At 45.6% G+C, this 19,180-nt stretch overlaps 1 protein-coding gene across 1 annotated transcript in view; it reads right to left on the bottom strand.

The window, feature by feature from the left end:
- Positions 1–859: 859 nt before the first annotated feature.
- The window catches only part of LOC116893845 (guanylate cyclase 2G-like), a 41,398-nt gene continuing 23,077 nt past the window's right edge, over positions 860–19,180 (bottom strand). The window contains 10 exon segments of the mRNA XM_032895564.1: positions 860–1,031; positions 1,681–1,772; positions 3,531–3,581; positions 3,584–3,628; positions 4,494–4,668; positions 6,486–6,678; positions 8,066–8,206; positions 10,349–10,526; positions 15,339–15,494; positions 16,895–17,063. Coding sequence (XP_032751455.1) covers positions 927–1,031; positions 1,681–1,772; positions 3,531–3,581; positions 3,584–3,628; positions 4,494–4,668; positions 6,486–6,678; positions 8,066–8,206; positions 10,349–10,526; positions 15,339–15,494; positions 16,895–17,063 — 1,305 coding nt within the window. The 3' untranslated portion in view covers positions 860–926.

Below are 19,180 nucleotides of genomic sequence, written 5' to 3'. Positions count from 1 at the left end.
GGGAGGAATGTAGGAGATACAAGAAGATGGACTGGACCCATTGTCTCCATGCTGGAGGGGGAGAAACTCCGTATGTAAATGCTTTCTGCCTTCCCTCCTCCTAGGTGGCCATCTAAGATGGTCATCCCTTAACACTGAAGACTTTGCAGGCAAGCAGAGCCTCTCACCAGAACTATGCCAAGGAGAGGAAGTATCCGAAGGTCAGAGAAATTAGTCAGTACCTCGGGGAAGAAACCAAGGGAACACTCAAGAGTGGTTCTGAAGATGGGCTGATACCGGGAAGGCTGTCCTTGGTTGTGAAGAATGGCCAGAATTGTACCAAGCATTTTTTTGTAAATATTGAAATGGCAGATCCCCATAAAACAAAAGGTAGTTTGTTTCTCAATACAGTATACGCAAGAACATCTCCACAGTGCACGCCAGCCACAAAAAAAAACTAACTGGCCTCACTGGGTCCCACCTCCTCATTTCTTGGTATTTCAAGAGATCAAAATGTCTCGGGGCCAGCATGTTATACAAATGCTCTGTGCATTCACAAGCAGCCATCTAGGCTGGGGACATATAAGGTACAGAGAAAGAAGTGTAGCAAGGAGTAAGGTATGGCGGGCTGTTGACCAGGCCATATTCTCCCAGGAGGAAATCGGTTTTAGGCAAATCCATTAGTTGTGAGGCTAAAAACCTCTGTGACTGGCCATGCCTGGAAATGAGTTCCCTCTGGCCTCCGCTTCCAATGCACACTAGCTGGGGGTCTGGGAGCAAAGTTTGGAACAGAATGGGACACCAGACAGCACCATCTAGTGGGACATCGATTCATTGCCGAGTACTACAACTGCTCAGAGGAAGAGGAATGTCAGATGTATCTCCCCTCCCCGCCAAGAGGATACCCACAAACATTAGTGGGGCTCTACAAACATCTTGAAAGAGCCTCACAATATCTCTGGAACTTTGGCTTCTTCCTCAGTAAACTCGGGGAGCGGGACAGCGAAGCCATCTTTGCCTTTTAGCCAGAAGGTCGTCTGTTCTCCCTTGCCCTGTGGGAAGGGAAGGAGGTGTCTGGTGAGCAAGAGAAGAACAGCTGACAGGGAAGCTCGGATGGGTCTGGCTTGCTTGGATAGGCAGCCAGACCCATCTCTTTTACAGATAAAGGACTTGATATACAAAATCCTGACGACTCCATGGGCCATCAGTCAGCCATGCTCTTCGGTGGAAAGGCCTGCAAAGAATAAAGTTCGTGGCCCCCTCCCCACGAAATTTTAAAAATCTAATAAAATCTGGTGTTTTAGTGCAACTTGGGGACCAAGAAAAGCACCTCACACACAAGTGTACGTAAGAGCCTGACTGTTCAGCATTGCCACTGCACCTCTGTCTGTATTTGTGGTCCAGTGAGACCGGAGAGGGGTGGGTAATCATCCCAAGACGGTTCTGCAGTGCTGCTATCCACAGGGCACTATGCTCCTGCACAGTGATGCCACTCTCTTCTCCCTTAATTCCTTCTCAAGGCCTCCATCTTTGGCAGTCCCAGGAAATGAACCTAGGCCCTCGTAATTGCCAGGCAAGCACTGGCCTACAACCCAAACCCTTAGCTGTTTGCTCTCTTCAAAGTTTTCACCCCTACCCAGACAGCCAATGTCTATCAAGGACATAGACCGGGAAGGTAAAAAAGGGTCAAGCTGGCCTTACCTTGACTGAAATGGTGCCTCTCTTCTGAAGATGGTACCCTCCTGCTACTAGAAGAGCTCTGGCAGTGCTCTGAGAAACATGAATCCGGAGAGCTGCCAGAAACCAGACATTGGCTAATCACCATCTTGTCCCTGGGAGAGAGTCGGTGGGCAGGGGCTTCTTTGAAGAAGGGGCTGACATAGCTTCATTCTTTGTTTTCTATAACTTCTCATGAAACAAAGCACATAGCTGGGTACCATAATCCCAGCCATGGGATGCAAAAGCTGGTGGACTTGGAGTTCAAGACCAGTTTTAACTACATCATGACTAGTTAGGTATGTAGATAGATAGATAGATAGATAGATAGATAGATAGATAGATAGATAGATAGATAGATAGATAGATAGATTAGATAGGTAGATAGATAGGCAGATAGATAGGCAGGCAGACAGACAGACAGACAAATTTAAAGTACAAATTATATCCAGTGTCTGGGACACATAGGTTGGGACCTTCAGCTCCCCAGGCATTGGTAAATTGGTAAGATACTAATGAATTAGTGTTTGGTTTAGGAACACGGAGAACCAGCTCATTCTGCAAGCTGGTGATCCCCATAAATGGAGGCCCACTGGGCTTCTTCCACCTCGTGGGATGAACTGAAGACAAACTACTGAAAATGTTACCATGACCAACGGTGCAGGTGGAACAGATTTGGAGCCTGCCTACGCAGCCAGCTTCCTGATTTACTGCAAACCTTTCCTTACACACTGATAGGATAGGTTGACATGTGTTTTAAAGTTGGCTAATTAACTTTGTCAATGAGGTAGCTGTGTGGGTGCTTATACATTGGGAGCAATCAGTACGTTCAAAATGATAGCAACTCAAGTTCTCTGAAACTTAAACCACTGAGGAATATTTTTCCATGTTTTAATTCAGAGATAGTGTGTGTGCGTACACACACACACACACAATATATATACATCAGAGACAGAACCACTGCTACTCACAGGCTAGTCTGCCCACTATTTGTGTGGAACTGGATCTGGCATTTACATGTTTCTAAAACTACCCTTGAACTACAACATCAGAATTAAGTAGTTGCAACTGAGACTATATGGCCCCCAAAACCTAAAATATTTACATGTTTACTGCAGAAAAAAAGCCAATATTCTCTAATGTGTGTGTTGCGTTTATATGCTTTCATTATGGGTAGGTTTGTTAAGGACAGGGAGAAAGTCCTGCTAGATAAAATGCTAGCTTTGCAGGCATAACGACCCTAGTTTTGATCCCCGGCACCCACATAAAAGCTGGGTGTGGGTGTATATCTATAACTTCAGCGTTGGGAAGTGGAGACAGGTGAATTCTGAGAGCTCACAGGTCACCTAGCCCAGTCAGTCAGGGAACTTCAGCTTCAGGGAGACCTTGACTCAAAAATCAAGATGGAGAATAAGGTGGAGAGCTGTAGAGAAAAATACATACGAGAGAGAGAGAGAGAGAGAGAGAGAGAGAGAGAGAGAGAGAGAGAGAGAAGAAGAAGAAGAAGAAGAAGAAGGAGGAGGAGAAGGAGAAGAAGAAGAAGAAGAAGAAGAAGAAGAAGAAGAAGAAGAAGAAGAAGAAGAAGAAGAAGAAGAAGAAGAAGAAGAAGAAGAAGAAGAAGAAGAAGCAGCAGCAGCAGCTCCATTGTGTGCACAGGAGGAAACATCACTGTCTACAGAACTGGTGCTCAAGTTGACTCCTGGGAATAGTGATCTTATCTTCCAGATGGAAAACGAGACAAAATGCAAATGAGCCTTCTAAAAATACCCACTGATCAAAGACAGGGCTAGGGGACAGGGATACTGTGCTCACAGAGTGAGGCAAACGATACCCACGCAAACTGCTGCTTTCCATTCTGGAGGCCATGTTCACAGTGTCTCCAAAAGACAGTACCTGGGCATGGTGATTCCCACCACACCAGCGACCACAGGACCTAAGGGGGGAAGAATGGAAGGGTCTAACTGCCTGTTTTCCTCACGGCTGGGTTCCACACAGGCCATCAAGTCCATAGAGAAAGTTCATCTGACAAGTATTTATTTAAGTGCCCGCCCGTTGGAGCGGCGCCTAGCACTATGGATCATCCAGTGCCTGCAAAGTATCTTTGGGTCCCACACACTTCCTGCAGAAATCAAGTCAAACCTTAACCACATTCCTTATGGACTGCAGATGTATCAAAGCCCACAGTGGCACAAACTTGGGGGATCGCTTCTGGCTGGAGAACAGATTTGCTTTCCATTGGATAGTAGGACCATGGGAGTGGGGACCTCATGCCAAAGGAAACCATGAATCATTTTCCCAAAGAGGTATCAAGACATGAGCCTGCACCTACAGAGAGGCTGAGGCAGGAAGATTGCAAATTGGAGGCCAACTCCAGCTATGTTGCAAGACTCCCTCAAGGCTTTTTTCCCAAAAAGGTAATAAAAAACCAAGTAGGGTTTACTCATCTTCAAGTCATAAACACATGAGTTTGACCACTAAAAAAAAAAAAAAAAAAAAAAAAAAAAAAAAAAAAAAAAAAAAAGATAGCAAAAGAACACCAAAAGGGACACATGAAGAAAATGTAGCCCATCATGGCTCCCGCACTCTGCCTGCCTCATGTTCTAAAACAGCCCAGACATTCTATGCATCCTTATTTGCGGCATGCAGCTCAGCAGACCGGAAATATAGATGCATTCTGCGGTACCTTGGTACTGTGACCATTTAATGATTGTGTTCCCGAAAGCCTCAGACAGGGCTCAAGCCCGGAGCTACCTGTGGCCAGGCAGGGACCCTCTGTCTTAGCCACCAGTTCTGTCTACCTGTGTGGAGGCCTATCCGGAGCTTGAGTCTCTCCTCAGGCATGTGCCCAATCTGGAAGTTGGTGGTGACACTGAGTAAATGCAAAGACATGGTGGCAATCTCATCCGCGTGTTGAGCTCCATTTCGGATAGGAAGCCCACTGGCCACCATATAGGCATCGCCAATGGTTTCCACCTGGAAAAAATACAACACAGCATCCTTAGGTTTCCATGAGGGAGGCACTAAACAAAGGAGGAGATAGGGTTGCACAAGAAGACCCCCATTCTCAGTCCCTCTCTTGAGGCCTCAAACCCCAAAGCTTGTCACTCACTGATCTCCACTCCACCCAAATCCAGCATTTCTTCACACGTCTGTTCTTGTTCAGGTTCCTCCACAAGCATTCTTGCTCCCCACAGCCATTACTTGCACCTCTAAGTCCTGATAACCCTGGTACTATATTTCCCTAGTTCGGAGTCAGAACCAGTTAGACAAGCAGCCACGTACAAGTTGGGTAAGTCCTGAAGGATTGCATGGATCTCTCAAGTGGAGTCCATAGTAGCCAATCCAAAATGTCTTCATGCCACACAAAGATGCACACCATTCAATTAATTCACTCACATACATATAGACATTTGTATCACTAATCTGTGTTCCTCTATACCAGCTCTCTTAATAAAACCAGAGTCTTTACTGTCATAGAAGTAACTGATGCCTAGAAGCCTATAGAAAGATTCTATATTAGTAAAGTAGTGGGAATACTGCCGATGGGAACAATTACCTTCTGCTGACCCAAAAATTATAAAAGTCAATTACTCAACAAGTCTAACTTGGCTTCAAGACCACTTTTCCTCTCCTGAGAACCAACTTCATAAATACAATGCAGTTGGATAGCCACCCACGCCAAGTGCCCCTGGGGAGAGAGTGCCAGAAGAAAAGTTCCAGGAGACACTGTCCTAGGCAGAACAGGAGTAGAGATGAGCTCTTAAAGGCACATTGTGCCATCCTTTCACCCTTGAATAGCTGTCATTTGTGGAGAATACTAGGAGATGCCCTCTGAGTGTCTGTCACTCAGGGACATGGCCACACTGTCCTCCAAACCTTGTCAGTCCCAGGACATAGATAGAAGTAGAGGCAGAGTCATGGGATCATGGGTAAGTTGTGTACAGTTGGGAACAGTTAAGGCTGCCTAGCAGGTATGTGGAGGCACACAGTACACCCAATATTTCCCTAACCATGGTCTGACCCTCTCCACAAAGAGGTCTAACAACCCTCTGGGCAGCAACATCACCACTACACACACAAAGTCACATCATCACCATTTTTGCTGTCCTCCTCTGTGTTCTACTCACTCTGGGGGAGCATGTATAGACACGCCCTCGTAAATAACAGGCCATACTTGCCATCTCCCCCTTAGCCTGCATCATACCAACAAAAATGAGATCCACAAAGGATCTAAAGGTAACAGCTTTGACTTCCCAGGATCTGAAAGACACACGATCAGTACTGTCCAACACCTCCTTTCCAACATGTTTTTGGTGAGATTAAAATAATGGGTGGGGAAAAGATATCCACAACAATACAGTGTGCATGGAGGCCAGAGGAAACCTCAGTTGTCCTCCCTTAGTCACTGTCCACCTTAGTTTTTTTGAGGCAGAGTCTCTCACTGGCCTGGAACTCACCAATTAATATGGTTGGCCATAGAATCCCAGCAATCTACCTAATTCTGCCTCCATGGGGCTGAGAATTATGACCACGAGGCCCTGCTTATTTCTATGTGGGATCAGATTCAAGTCTTCCAGCTTGCAAGCTTTAGTGACTGAGTCATCTGCAGCTGCCACACAGACAAGCATTTACATTGGTGACTAATCAAGGCCCTTCCCAAGAAGACAGAGAGAACTAACATATCAGGGTTCTGCCATGCATTGAGAGGAACCATGATGTGGTCTGTCCTCAGTCGGCCTGGAGACAGTGGATAAGTCGTCTGCGTCACGGTGCAGAGAATCTCAGCTCACCTTGTATACGTCATGGGTCTGTATTGTGTGATCAAACAAGCTGTACAGGTCATTGAGGAGCTTCACCACTTGCAAGGGGGAGCTGAGAGAGCACAGTTTTGTGAATCCCACGATGTCAGAGAAAAAGATGGTGACAGACTCAAAATGTTCTGGTTCTACGGACTTTCCAGCTATTAGCTGTTCTCCAACGAAGCTGAAATCGGAGAAAGGGTAGATCTTAACCAGCTGAGAGTTATTTCTGCTCCCAAGGCTCCTGGCTGAGTCGATCCTTCTGCAGGCCCTCAGGCTTTGGTGGGCTAGGTTTACTTATTAAGTTTGCCATATAGAGGGGCTTTGTGACAAGCGTTTATTCACTTTGGCATTTTCTCCACAGAGATTTTCAAGTGGTTACTATAAACTGCAGGAGAGGGTGGAGGTCGGGGACAGGTCACACATTAATGGCTTCGTTAAAAAGAGTCTCTCACTGCAAACATCTTATTCCTTTCTGGAGCGTGTATAGTTTCGTGGTAAAGACTTGGTGTGCGGTGTGAAAATGAGTGCAACAGCTCACATTCCACAAAGCAATGTGTTTACTTCAACCAACTGTTCTCTCTCTGTGGGTGCATTCAATCCCCTATGCTCTGGAGCAGCAGCTCTCAACCTTCCTCACGCCACAACGCTTTAATATGGTTCCTTGAGTTGTGGTATCTGACCATAAAAATAATTTTCATTGCTATTTCACAACTGTGAACTTGCTACCATTACAAATCTGAATATAAGTACTTTTAGAGACAGAGGTTTGCCAAAGGGGTCACGACCTACAGGTTGAGAGCAACTGCTCTAGAAAGATATGCACCATTAATCTCAGCACTCAGGAGGCAGGTGTGGAGGATCTTTGTGAGTTCAAAGACTAACTTGTTTACGCAATACGTTCCAGGGCAGTCAGGGCTACAGACTGAGACCTATCTGAAAAGAAATAAAGAAAATAAATAAATATACCCCATTCCCACTCTTTGGGTGACATGCAAATGTACAAGCATTTCAAAAGTAAATGCTTCTATCTGGAGTTGAGAGGATGCACAGGTGGAAAAAGAACCAAAGTCAAAGCTTTTTTTTTTTTTTAATTGATGCCATATTGAACTAGGCAAAGAAAGGTTTCATAGGTGTTAGTGCAAGACATGAAGCTAGCCTGCCATCTAGTGGTTATATCCTGTTGCTGCATTCAACCCTTTCCATATAAACCACGCTTCCATTTCTGTGGTTTGGAGAAGTTTGCTTGTAATTTCATTAACAAGGTGGATCGACTTGCCAAGTTATGCACATACATACATACATGCATACATACATACATACACACACATACACACACATACATCTACATCTACATCTACATCTACATCTACATATACATATACATATACATATACATATACATATACATATACATATACATATACATATATCCTTCCTAAATCCCTCCCTCCATCTACTTCTCCCCCTGCTTGGCCCCCTCTTACAAAGCTTGATCTTCTCTTAGAAAAAAGAACAATGGAACGTCTACTTCAGGTTGTTTTGGCCTGCCCACCGTTGCTCCTAAATACCTTGGCAACATGGTGGACAGGAGTTTCTCCACCTTTCTCTTCTCTGCCACCAGCTGGCAGGTCCGCTCCTCCACTACTTCCTCCAGGTGACTGGCGTACATTTCCAGCTTGCCCATCATGCTATCCAAGATGCTCACCCGGCTTTAGAAAAAGGCAAATGTTAGCATCCTCTCCCAGGAACCATAGGACCACAGTGGATACACAACTCCCAAACACTGATCCCAGAAAGACATTTCATGCCCTTAGGAGTGTGCTACTGAAAGACTGCCCATGGCAGCAGCAAGTCCCCGGCCCTGAGCTGAAGCTGTGCCCTTTGTTCCTTGGGCCTCAGTTTACTCATCTGAAAAATGTACCTTGCATGCGGTTCTCTGGGATTCCTGGGATTTTCTAATATGTATAAACTGCCTAGGAGTGAGTCTTGCAGCCAACAGACATGCAACAGTGGACTTTGATGGTTCGCCTTCCCTTCCCAGCATGCTCCTTGCCATGGTCGCAACCAAGTCAAATGGTACAGAATGCAGAATGGGGCATTTCTCAGATTGCCCAACACGGATCATGTCTAGATTCCATAGGACTGCATTCCAGAAAGCCCCCCCCAATGAAATCTCTTAAATTCCTCACCTTTTAGGTGAGAAGACTAAGACTCAAATAGGAAATAAGTTTGTCTTAATGTTGGGACCATATAATTTGAGTAAAAAGTCAAGGATACATTTAACAATCCAAAATACATTGTGTTAGTTAGCAAAGTATACATTGTTGAGACATTATATTTTATACCATTACTACCAATATTTCATGTATAGTAAAATAATATAAAAATTATCAATGAAAAAAACATTTTGACCTGGAGAAGAACACAGGCACTAGCAATGCCAAGTTAAATGAACAAACTAGAAGTAAACGTCTTAAAGCCAAAGTTCTTTCTGTCTCCTCAAGCTAAAATTTAACATTTAATATGTATTAAAAATTATAGCATCAGGCCAGGAGTGGTGACACACACCCTTCATCCCAGCCCTGGGGAGGTAACGGCAGGCAAACTTCTGTGAGTTTAAGACAAGCTTAGTCTACTTAGGGAGATCCTAGGGAGTTCCAAGCCAGACAGAGCTACATAGTAAGAATGTATCTCAAAAGGAAAAGGAAAAAAAAAGATACAATTAGGGGGTGGATAGATGGCTTGGTGGTTAATAGTGCTTTCTGCTTGGTTGCCAGCACCCAAAAAGCAGCTTACGACTGCCTGTAACTCCAGTTCCAGGGAATCTGACACCAACTTCTGGCATCGCATGACACATGTACACGTAAATAAGTACTTTTTTTTAGTTGACACTGTCAGCCTGATATGTAGAAAGCTGCCATTGTAAAGGAGATTTGAGAGGTAGGTGTAATCCGAAGTCAATAACCAACTACCCTTGTCTATCATACACAAGGCCCTGGATTTGACCCTCAGCTCTCTAGAAGAAAACAAATGAGTGATAATCTAAAGTTGGCAAGTGACTTTTATCATATAGTCCAGCACCAAATTATTAGTTTTCATCCTTGGAATAAGAATTTGAAAAATAGGGCTGGAGAGATGGCCCAGCGGTTAAGAGCACTGACTACTCTTCCAGAGGTCCTGAGTTCAATTCCCAGCAACCACATGGTGGCTCACAACCATCTGTAATGGGATCCGATGCCCTCTTCTGGTGTGTCTGAAGGCAGCAACAGTGTACTCACATACATAAAATAAATAAATAATTCTTTTAAAAAATTTTTGAAAAATATACTAAGGCAGCGTCAAAATGGCCTGGGAAAGAGCCTTGACTGATGAGAGATGTCTGAATGAGCCCAGAGGGCAGTGGCATTGCTAATGTCTGCTCTGTGTTCACAAAAGAGATTGAAGACTCCACCTGAGCCAGCATGTAGAACTTTGCATATGGTGGGCATTACGTGGGAACATGATGACAGGAGAGGAGAAGAGAGAAAGGGGGAAGATGGGTAAGAGTCAGGAGAGGAGGAAAGAGAAGGAGGGAAGGGAAGGAACGGAACAGAAGGGAAGGGGATGGGAGGAAGGGAAGGGAGGAGAGAAGAGCCATACAGACTGTTACAACATAAATGAACACCGAGTACATGCGACTAAGTAAAGGGAGCTGGTGTGGAAGGAGGTGGGGAGTGTGCATGATCTGGTAACGAGGTCTAGTGAAGCAAAATTCTAGTCTCAGTGTGGCTGAGAGTCTTGGACATGATTTTCTTTTCAATTCCCAATGGCTACATGACCAGAAGGAAGAATCTACTGCACATGTAACTTACCCTCTTGGACTGGCTTCTCGTAACGTCTTCTTGATGGAAGAGAAGGCAGGCCTTTGCTCTGGAGATTCAGCCCAACATGCCCTCACCAGGGCCACAATCCTTTCGTCACCTTTATCCTCTAACAGAGACGGCCGAAATGGAACCAGTGCCCAGGGGTCTTTAATGCGGCTGATGATTTCTGAAACCCATTAGGGGTTTGGATGAACAAGCTAGATAGTCTTGCCACTCAAGACACAACTATTCAAATGGTGGTGTCATTCTCCAGTATCGTTTATCAAAGTAAAGATAAACGATGTATTTAAGTCCCAGGGTGAACTAGATGTTCATAGATGTTCTAGATCCTGCTAGAAAATTAAAGAGTCCAGTGGAAATGTAGACATGGCTTCTGACCCAACAGTTTGCAAACTGAAGCTTTTTAAAATAGAGCCTTTCTGAGTGATGTCCCAAATTGAGAGGCATGTGGTGCCCAAGTCTCCAAAGTGTGCTTCATGAAACTTTGTTTCCCATGCTTCATAAAAGTGATTTTAATGAATAAATGCTACTGTCTCCCTGCCTGTCCACTTTTGGAAACCTGAGTCCTTTCCCTTCTCTGTTGACTTCTAGCAGCACTTTTTAAAGATCCCATTCCCACCTTTTAAAAAAGGAAATATTTTGAGAGCAATGCATACATATTTTAATATAAAAATACCATGTTGCAGAATATAAATATACAACTGCATGCTACTAAACCAAGAGAGCCCTAAAAGGGTTGTGTACATGATCTGGTAATGAGGTCTAGAAAAGCAAAATTCTAGACAGGATGTGGTTAAGAGTTTTGGAGATGGCTAAGTAGGTACATGGGGAGGGAGTAAATGTTCCGTTAGATAGTATAATGATGGGCACACGGGCACTATTTGATAACACCTAGGGAAGCTCATAGAACAGTTAGGTTTAAAAAATAAAAACACTGTTATATATATCAGGACATGAGAGAAGCTGGAAATGGGACTCAGGGCATAAGGAAAGAGTCTAACTGTGCTATGTGTATGTGGCTTTGCTAAAACTAGGGCAGGAGAAAGTGCAGAGCCTACTTAATGCCTGAAATAAGGCAAGAAGACAAAAGGAGCTACTGGCAATTCTTCCGTTCACAGCTACTATGTTGCAGTTACTTCTCCTGAGCTCCTGTGAAGAGGCTCAGGGTTCAGTGAGAAATGCTGCCTCTGTTTTAGTTGGAGAACTATGGATGGTGGTGAGATCAAGTTGGCCGTGTCATTATGAACTCGGGCTTAGAGATGCAGATGTATGCCTGTATCTTACATGTTCAAGTATGGGTTATTATACACATCTACATTCCCACCTACCAAAGACAGGCTGGAAACAACAGTACTGTCCAAGTATCACCATCTAAAGAAAGAAGCCAGGGCTGCTTAGAGAATGGCCTGCTTCTTGTACTGAGTAGGGGATGTGTAGTACTGAATATGGGGTATGTAGTACTGAGGGGGGGGTACCGAGTGGAGGTGTTGTACTGTATAGGGGTGTATATTACTGAGTGGGGTGTGTAATCTGAGCAGGGGTGTGTAGTACTGTGTAGAGGTGTATAATACTGAGCAGGGGTGTGTAGTACTGAGCAGGGGGTGTGTAGTACTAAGCAGGGGTGTGTAGTACTGAGCAGGGGTGTGTAGTACTGAGCAGGAGGTATGTAGTACTGAGTGGGATGTATAGTACTAAACAGGGGCTGTGTGGTATTGTGTAGGGGGTGTGTAGTACTGAGTGTGAATGTAGTACTGAATGGGAGTGTGTAGTATTGTGTAGAGGGTGTGTAACACTGAGTGAGGGTGTGTAGTACTGAGCAGGGAGTGTGTAGCACTGAACAGGGGGATGTGTAGTACTGTGTACTACTGAGTGGGGTGTATAATCTGAGCAGGGGTGTGTAGTACTGAGCAAGAGGATGTGTAGTACCGAACAGGGGGTGTGTGGTATTGTGTAGAGGGTGTGTAACACTGAGTTAGGGTGTGTAGTATTGAGCAGGGGATGTGTAGTACTGAGTGGGATGTGTAGTACTGAACAGGGAGTGTGTGGTATTGTGTAGGGGGTGTGTAGCACTGAGTGAGGGTGTGTAATACTGAGTGGGAGTGTGTAATACTGAGTGGAGTTGTGCAAACACAAGTCTAGGGCCTCTATAGCACCAGAAGGTAGAAAAGCACTCAAAAGTGAAAGAAAATACAATGGTAGTTATGTGTCCAGAGACCATGCTACCAACTGAAATTGGACAGCCAGAAATGGAACCATTTGAGCCACATTAAGGAGAAAGTTTCCGTGAGTCCATATTGATAGATATCAACAACTGATGGCACAGATGAAAGGAATCAAGTAGACGAATCTAACAGGGAATTCTGCACAATATCTACAGAAATCCTTGATTTAATATGGCCTATGCATAGTGGCTTCCTTCCAACATGGAAGGATAAAATCAAGGAGTCTACAACAGAGACATCAACCAGGACTAACTCTCTCAGATCACCAAAATCAGCCTCGACTTGGACAGTTGTGTTCACAGTTGCATCATTAAGAACAGGCAGTGTCACAAAAGTGACAATTTACATCAACAAAGCTTGTCCCCATAACCCCAGAACAGCCACGAGAAAAAGAAAAGGTCAGAATTCCAAATGAGAAGCCATGTGCACAGTTTCTGACCAGCAGCTGGGGAGATGGCTCCCTGGGTAAAGTATTTGCCATGAATCCCCAGAATCTGTGTAAATGCCTGGTGGGTGTGCCTACAATACCAGCCCTTGCAAAGTAGTGACAGGGCTTTCCCAAGCGAGCTACCGAGCCAGGATAGCCATAAAAGCAAGCTCTGTGTTCTGTGAGAGACCGTGCCTTGATGTATAGGTTGGAGAGCTGTAGGGAGCAACCTTTGACTTCCATACAGGCATATACAAGCATGTACACCCACACACACATATGCACAAATGCACAGGCAAACACACATAGGTGCACACACAGATCATACACATGTCAAACAAACCTGATGGGTACTCCTCAAAAGTTTCAAGGTCATAAGTGGGGGACAGAGGCATTGTGCAGGGACGCATAAGACAGAAACTAAACACAATGTGACACCCAAGCAGGATGCTAAGATTACAAACTATAGGTAGCTGGGTTTGTGGTGCCCTCCTGAAATTCCAGGCCTGAGGAGGCTGAGGCACAAGGATGACTTCAAGTAGGAGGGCAGCCTGGTCTGCACAGTGAGTAACAGACCAGCCAAAGTGGCACAATGAGATTCGGTCTAAAACAAAACAAAATGGCGTGCGAGCTTTGTCTTTGAGTATACATTGTAATGCCTAAAACACATTCTGAAACAACTGAAGCACTTATCCTTTGTCTCGGCAGGTAGGCGGGACACTGGCCTGCGGTGGGGGAGGTTGAGTAAACACTCCTGGGCCTGCCTGTTCCCATATTTCCAGGAGAACAGGTTTGGGGAGGAGCTTGAAACAGTTCTTTATTAAGTCTCCAGTGCTACTTTAGCTGCTGGCCCAGAGACAATGAGACCAAGTCCAGTTCGTCTCAAATGTGCCTTAGCAGGGATTCTAATGGAAGTGTATAGTCTCAGGCCTCGCTGCAGACCTACTGAGCCAGAGCAAGGGAGAGCAGCAATTCTGTAGTCTGTCAAGCCTCTAGGTTATTCCAGCACCCACTAGAGTTTGAGAACCACTGGGTTGCTATGCACAGGGACCCGGGTTTATTTGTAGGAAAGCATGAGAGGCAAATAGAAGTTTACCTGTCTATAATCCAAGCGCACACTCTATTTCTCCTAGGTACACTACTGTGGAGACACAGGCCCCTCTGACCAGCCTGCAGTTGTCGCCGTGAGAAGCACATTGACTGTCTCAGAATGCAGTGGCCAGGTACAAACGGAGGTAGGGCTCCCGAATTGAAGGTGATTTCTACCTGGACTCAGCTGGGGATGTTCATTGGCTTGGTTCCAAATTCAGGAGTGCCTGGCTGGATCTTGAATTTCGCTTAGCTCTGAAGTATTTACTTTAAACAGCTTTAGTTTGGGGGTGTGAAGCTCAGCTGCTCAATGTGTGTGTTCAAGGACTCGTTTCAGAATATATTTCAGACATTCAAGTGTAGACACTGTAAACGGAAACTCCAGTTTCAGTGTAGAAACTGGAGTGTGGTGGTTTGAATATGCTCGGCCCAAGGAGTGGCACTATTCGAAGGTGTGACCTTGTTGGAGGAAGTGTGTCACTGCGGGGGTGGGCTTTGAGATCCTCCTCCTAGATTCCTGGAAGCCAGTCTTCTCCTGCTTACCCTCAAAAGGAGGTGTAGAGCTCTCAGCTCCTCGTCCAGCACCATGTTTGTCTGAGCCCTGATGATAATGGACTGAACCTCTGTACCTGTTAGTTAACTCCCAATTAAATGTCCCTCATAAGAGTTGCCTTGGTCATTGTGTGTGTTCACAGACACTAACTAACTAACTAACTAACTAACTAACTAACTAACTAAGACACTGCAGTTTGATTTAAAAGAAACTGCCCGGGCTGGAGAGATTGCTCAGCGGTTAAGAGCACTGACTGCTCTTCCAGAGGACCTGAGTTCAATTCCCAGCAACCACATGGTGGCTCACAACCATCTGTAATGAGATCTGATGCCCTCTTCTGGTGTGTCTGAAGACAGCTACAGTATACTCATATAAATAAAATAATAAAAGAAAAAAACTGCGTTTCTGGCTTCATAGTCTAAAATCCTATCTCTTTTGCTGTATTTTTTTCCCCACAATTTGGAGTAAGTGTGTGCATGCGTGTGTGTGTGTGTGTGTGTGTGTGTGTGTGTGTGTGTGTGTGTGTGTTTCACAATTTGGAGTAAGTATGTGCATGCATGTGTGTGTATGTATGTGTGTGCGTATTTGTGTATTTGCCACCCTCATAATCTCTTGTTTCTTTCCCACCACATCCTCCTCCCCACACCCAAGCCCCTTAGTCCCATGAGCATCGTACTCCAGCTTTACCCTCTGGAGCTGCCTCAAGGTCCTCAAAGGGCCCGTGGGCCTGCTGGTGGATCAGGTCCCTCAGGAGAATGGCAAAGCTGTAAACGTCTCCCTGCGGGGTGCCGGACCAGGGCAGCTCCTGAAGCCGCAACAGTTCTGGGGCTGTCCAGTAGAGCTCTGCAAGACAGTGGGGTTCCACTTTGAAGCAAGAAAGAAGGTACCTCGAGGGCAGAGCATCCTGAGAGGTTGGCCCTGTGAGAGTCTGACTGGGAAGGTTTGCAATGTCTGTAAGAAGGGACCGTGGGGAGAAATAACCCAAGGAGGACATTCTCATACGAGCTCATCGTAGTTTACCCAGTACCATGGTACAGTAACTGTTTCTGTTTATAAAATGATAAACTCATGTGTAAATCTAATCATTGGTTAAAATATATTTCTATATGTTTTTAAATCAGTAAATGTTTCATTTGTTTCACATACACACCTAGAATCTCATATATGTGTGTGTGTGTATGTGTGTATAGAGTCAAATATATATATATATATATATATATAGAGAGAGAGAGAGAGAGAGAGAGAGAGAGAGAGAGAGAGAGAGAGAAAAGGGGTCATGTAAAAATAAATTAAGTTCAGACCTGGGAGCCAACACATAACCTGTTGTCAGCTGGCTTTAAAAAGTCTGTGTACCAGCTAGTTTTATGTCAGCTTGACCCAGGCTAGAGTTACGCGAAAGTAGGAAACTTCAATAGAGAAAACACCTCCATAATTTTGGCTATAGAGCAAAATGAACAGTTGGTGATGGAGGGCACATCCCGTCGTGGGTGGAGCCATCTCTGGGCTGGGCTCTATGAGAAAATACAAGCAAGCCCTGGGGAGCAAGCCAGTAAGCAGCACTCCTCCATGGCTTCAGCATCAGCTCCTGCCTCCAGGTTCCTGCCCCATTAGAGTTCCTATCCTGACTTCCTTGGATAAATGGTGATGCGGAAGTGTTAAACCAAACAGATGACCCTTTCCTCCTTAAATGCTTTTGATCGTGGTGTTTTCTCAGAGCAATGGTGGCCCTAAGTAGGACAGCCTGGCGGATCTCATCAACTACATTGAGAACATGGAATGAAAACAAGAAGGGACATAGAGGGCAAAAGAGGAGAGCAAGAGTAGCTTTAGTGGCCCGATTTAAATGAGAACCAGACTTCTAGCACAGAACTTACAACAGCGATTCTCAACCTTCCCAATGCTGCACCCCTTTACTACAGTTCCTCATGTTGTGGCTACTTCAGAACTGTAATTTTGCTACTGTTATGAATCATAGTGTAGACATTTTTGAAGATGGAGGTTTGCCAAAGAGGTTGCAATCCTTGGGTTGAGAACCGCTGTCTTACACCACAGATTCAGGCCACCCCGTGGTGATTTATTCCCTCCTTCTCCATGGATGAACTAAACGACACTGTTCCATCATCTGGGAAGGAAAAACTACCCATGGGTCCCCATGCAAGTCGGCATCATGAAGCAAAGGCAGACAAGAGACCCTCTGACCATTTAGCCCACAGCAAGTGGATCTAAACTCTGCCAGTGGCCACCTGAATGGTCCGTGGCCTCCTGGTTGTAGATCCTGCAGGTGCTGCCGTGCTTGAACTCCCACAACCCGAATCCTGCCAGCTTCAGCTGCATGTGACTGTCTACCAGACAGTTGGAAGGTTTCAGGTTGCCGTGAGACCTCAGTGGGCTCCCGTGGAGGAACAGCATGCCCTGCAAGAGTAATCATGAGCGTATGAAACAGAGCCAGAGGATGCTGCTCGAAGCAGTGCACAGACACACGGTGCCTCTGCTTGTTCTAGAAAAGCCACCAGCTCCTTGTCTAGGAAGCCGACTTAGGCGGAAGTCTACTTATGACGTAGGCAGAAAGCTACTTATGACTACTCGATAGGAAACCAGGAAGGCAAGTCCGGCTATAAATTAGAATACCCTCGTTGTCAGGAACTCTAGTTCAAATCTCAGCTCCACCACTGGGCAGAGGGAAAGTTGCTAGCTACAAAACAAACACCACCCCCAGCTCCGGAAAAAAAAAAAATCGCAATGTTTGGGCCTGGGATCTAAGAGTCTATATTAGCGGCAGAATCCATAGGTATGACTCAAGCACAGCCTGTGTATTTAGGACCCAGCAGGGAGCATGCTCAGAACCGGGGAGCCCGTGCTTAACGTGGAAGGTGTTTGTAACAGGCTATAAAAAAGCAGGAAACACACGGCCAGCCAAGGGAGGGAGGAGGGTTTTTTCCAGAGCACTGGGGCCTTTCCATGGGCGGGAGGGGCTAACGGAGCATCTGAGGCCGAGACAGAATGTTTATTTTAGGAAGGTAAGGGGAGGAGTAACTTTTAAGAAAAAGCTATCCCAGGGCAAACTTGGAGTTGTAAGAGGAAGGTCAAGGGGAAAGGCCGGAATGCCCTTCCTTTTTCTGAAATAACGCGGATTCGGCATTTCGGAGCTCTTGGGGTTTTGTTTGTTTTTTGTTGTTGTTGTGTTGTTGTTTTGAGTCTGGTTTTTTTTTGGTTTTTTGTTTTTTTTTTTTTTGTTTTTGGTTTTGGTTTTTGTTTGTTTGTTTGTTTGTTTGGGGTTTTTTTGTTTTTGTTTTTTTTTGTACTGCTGTCAAAGCTCGGGATATCTTCATTTTTGGAATTGTGGGCAGAAAAAGCAACAACAAGTCCAGTCTGTCTGGGTACAAGGTCAACACCAAACGTGTGAACCTGTGGTAGCCTGGGTACTGTGGCCCTTCCCACCTGCCTCAGGAAACTGGTGTCAACCTGTGAATAACAAACGCCTGTGTCTCCTTCCAGGATAACTGTCAGGTGCAGTAATCGCCCCTCTGCACCTAACTCACAGTGACCTTCCTGAATGACCCTAGAGAGGAGGGGGCAGGGGAGGGGGTCCTCTCACAATTGAGCAAAGAGAGGGAGAGAATCAGCGTGCCTGGCAGCCAGGTGCTGGGAGCTCTGAGGTCGGATTCCAACTCATGGCCTTGAGCAGCTCCAGCTCCCTCTGCTGGACAAGGAAGCCATGACAGGCAGACCGACCTGTGGAACCCCACACTGTGACATTGATTTGGCAACAAATAAGACAGCCGCAAGCATTCGCATGCACATGCGCTTTTACATGCAATGCATGATGGCGTTTGTGCGTGGTATTGATTTGTGAACAAGTAAAGAGCAGTAAACATTCTTGTGCACATGCCCTTCAAGTCCTCACATCTAAGCTTTGCTAAGACTCGTTACTCTTCTCAGTCTTTGCAGTTTCAGTGTTCACAAGTAGGTGGCGCACTGAGCTGGAATGGACCCCCGGGGCTTCAAGCTTCAAAGCTCACTCACTTGTCAAGAACTACTCTGTTCTGTGCTCTGGGTGGTTAAACGGAAGCGGGGAAAGGAAAGTAGGAACCACACTCCTCCAACATCCTTGCACAAGAGCAAACTAGGTTCCACTAGGCTCAGAGTCTGCTGGGAAGGAGAGGGATGTCAGGCAGGCCGGCCCTGGAGGCCCTGATGACACAGCAAGGAGGATCTGAGGGGAATCATTTTTAAAGGTTTAGGATCTCTGAACTTTAATCCTCTTAGATAACAACAAGCTTGCTCCATCCAGAGCCCTAGGGCCAATATTGCGTTGGAAGTGTGGACTGATACAGATAGCAATAAGTAAACGGCCAGGAGAGTGGAGCGGAGCGATCACTAACCCCGCCCCTAAATCAGGAGATGGGGTTTCTTTCTCCTCACAGCACCCTTAAGATGGTAAAACTGAACCCATTCATTCGGGCTAACTCCGACCTGAGCCCGATCCACAGCTCTCCCTGTCCCTGCAGACACCTTGGTGTGTCACATCA

Source organism: Rattus rattus, chromosome 2 (assembly GCF_011064425.1).
Source record: "Rattus rattus isolate New Zealand chromosome 2, Rrattus_CSIRO_v1, whole genome shotgun sequence".
Lineage (NCBI taxonomy): Eukaryota > Metazoa > Chordata > Mammalia > Rodentia > Muridae > Rattus > Rattus rattus.
This window is presented reverse-complemented; position numbering and strand designations above follow the sequence as displayed.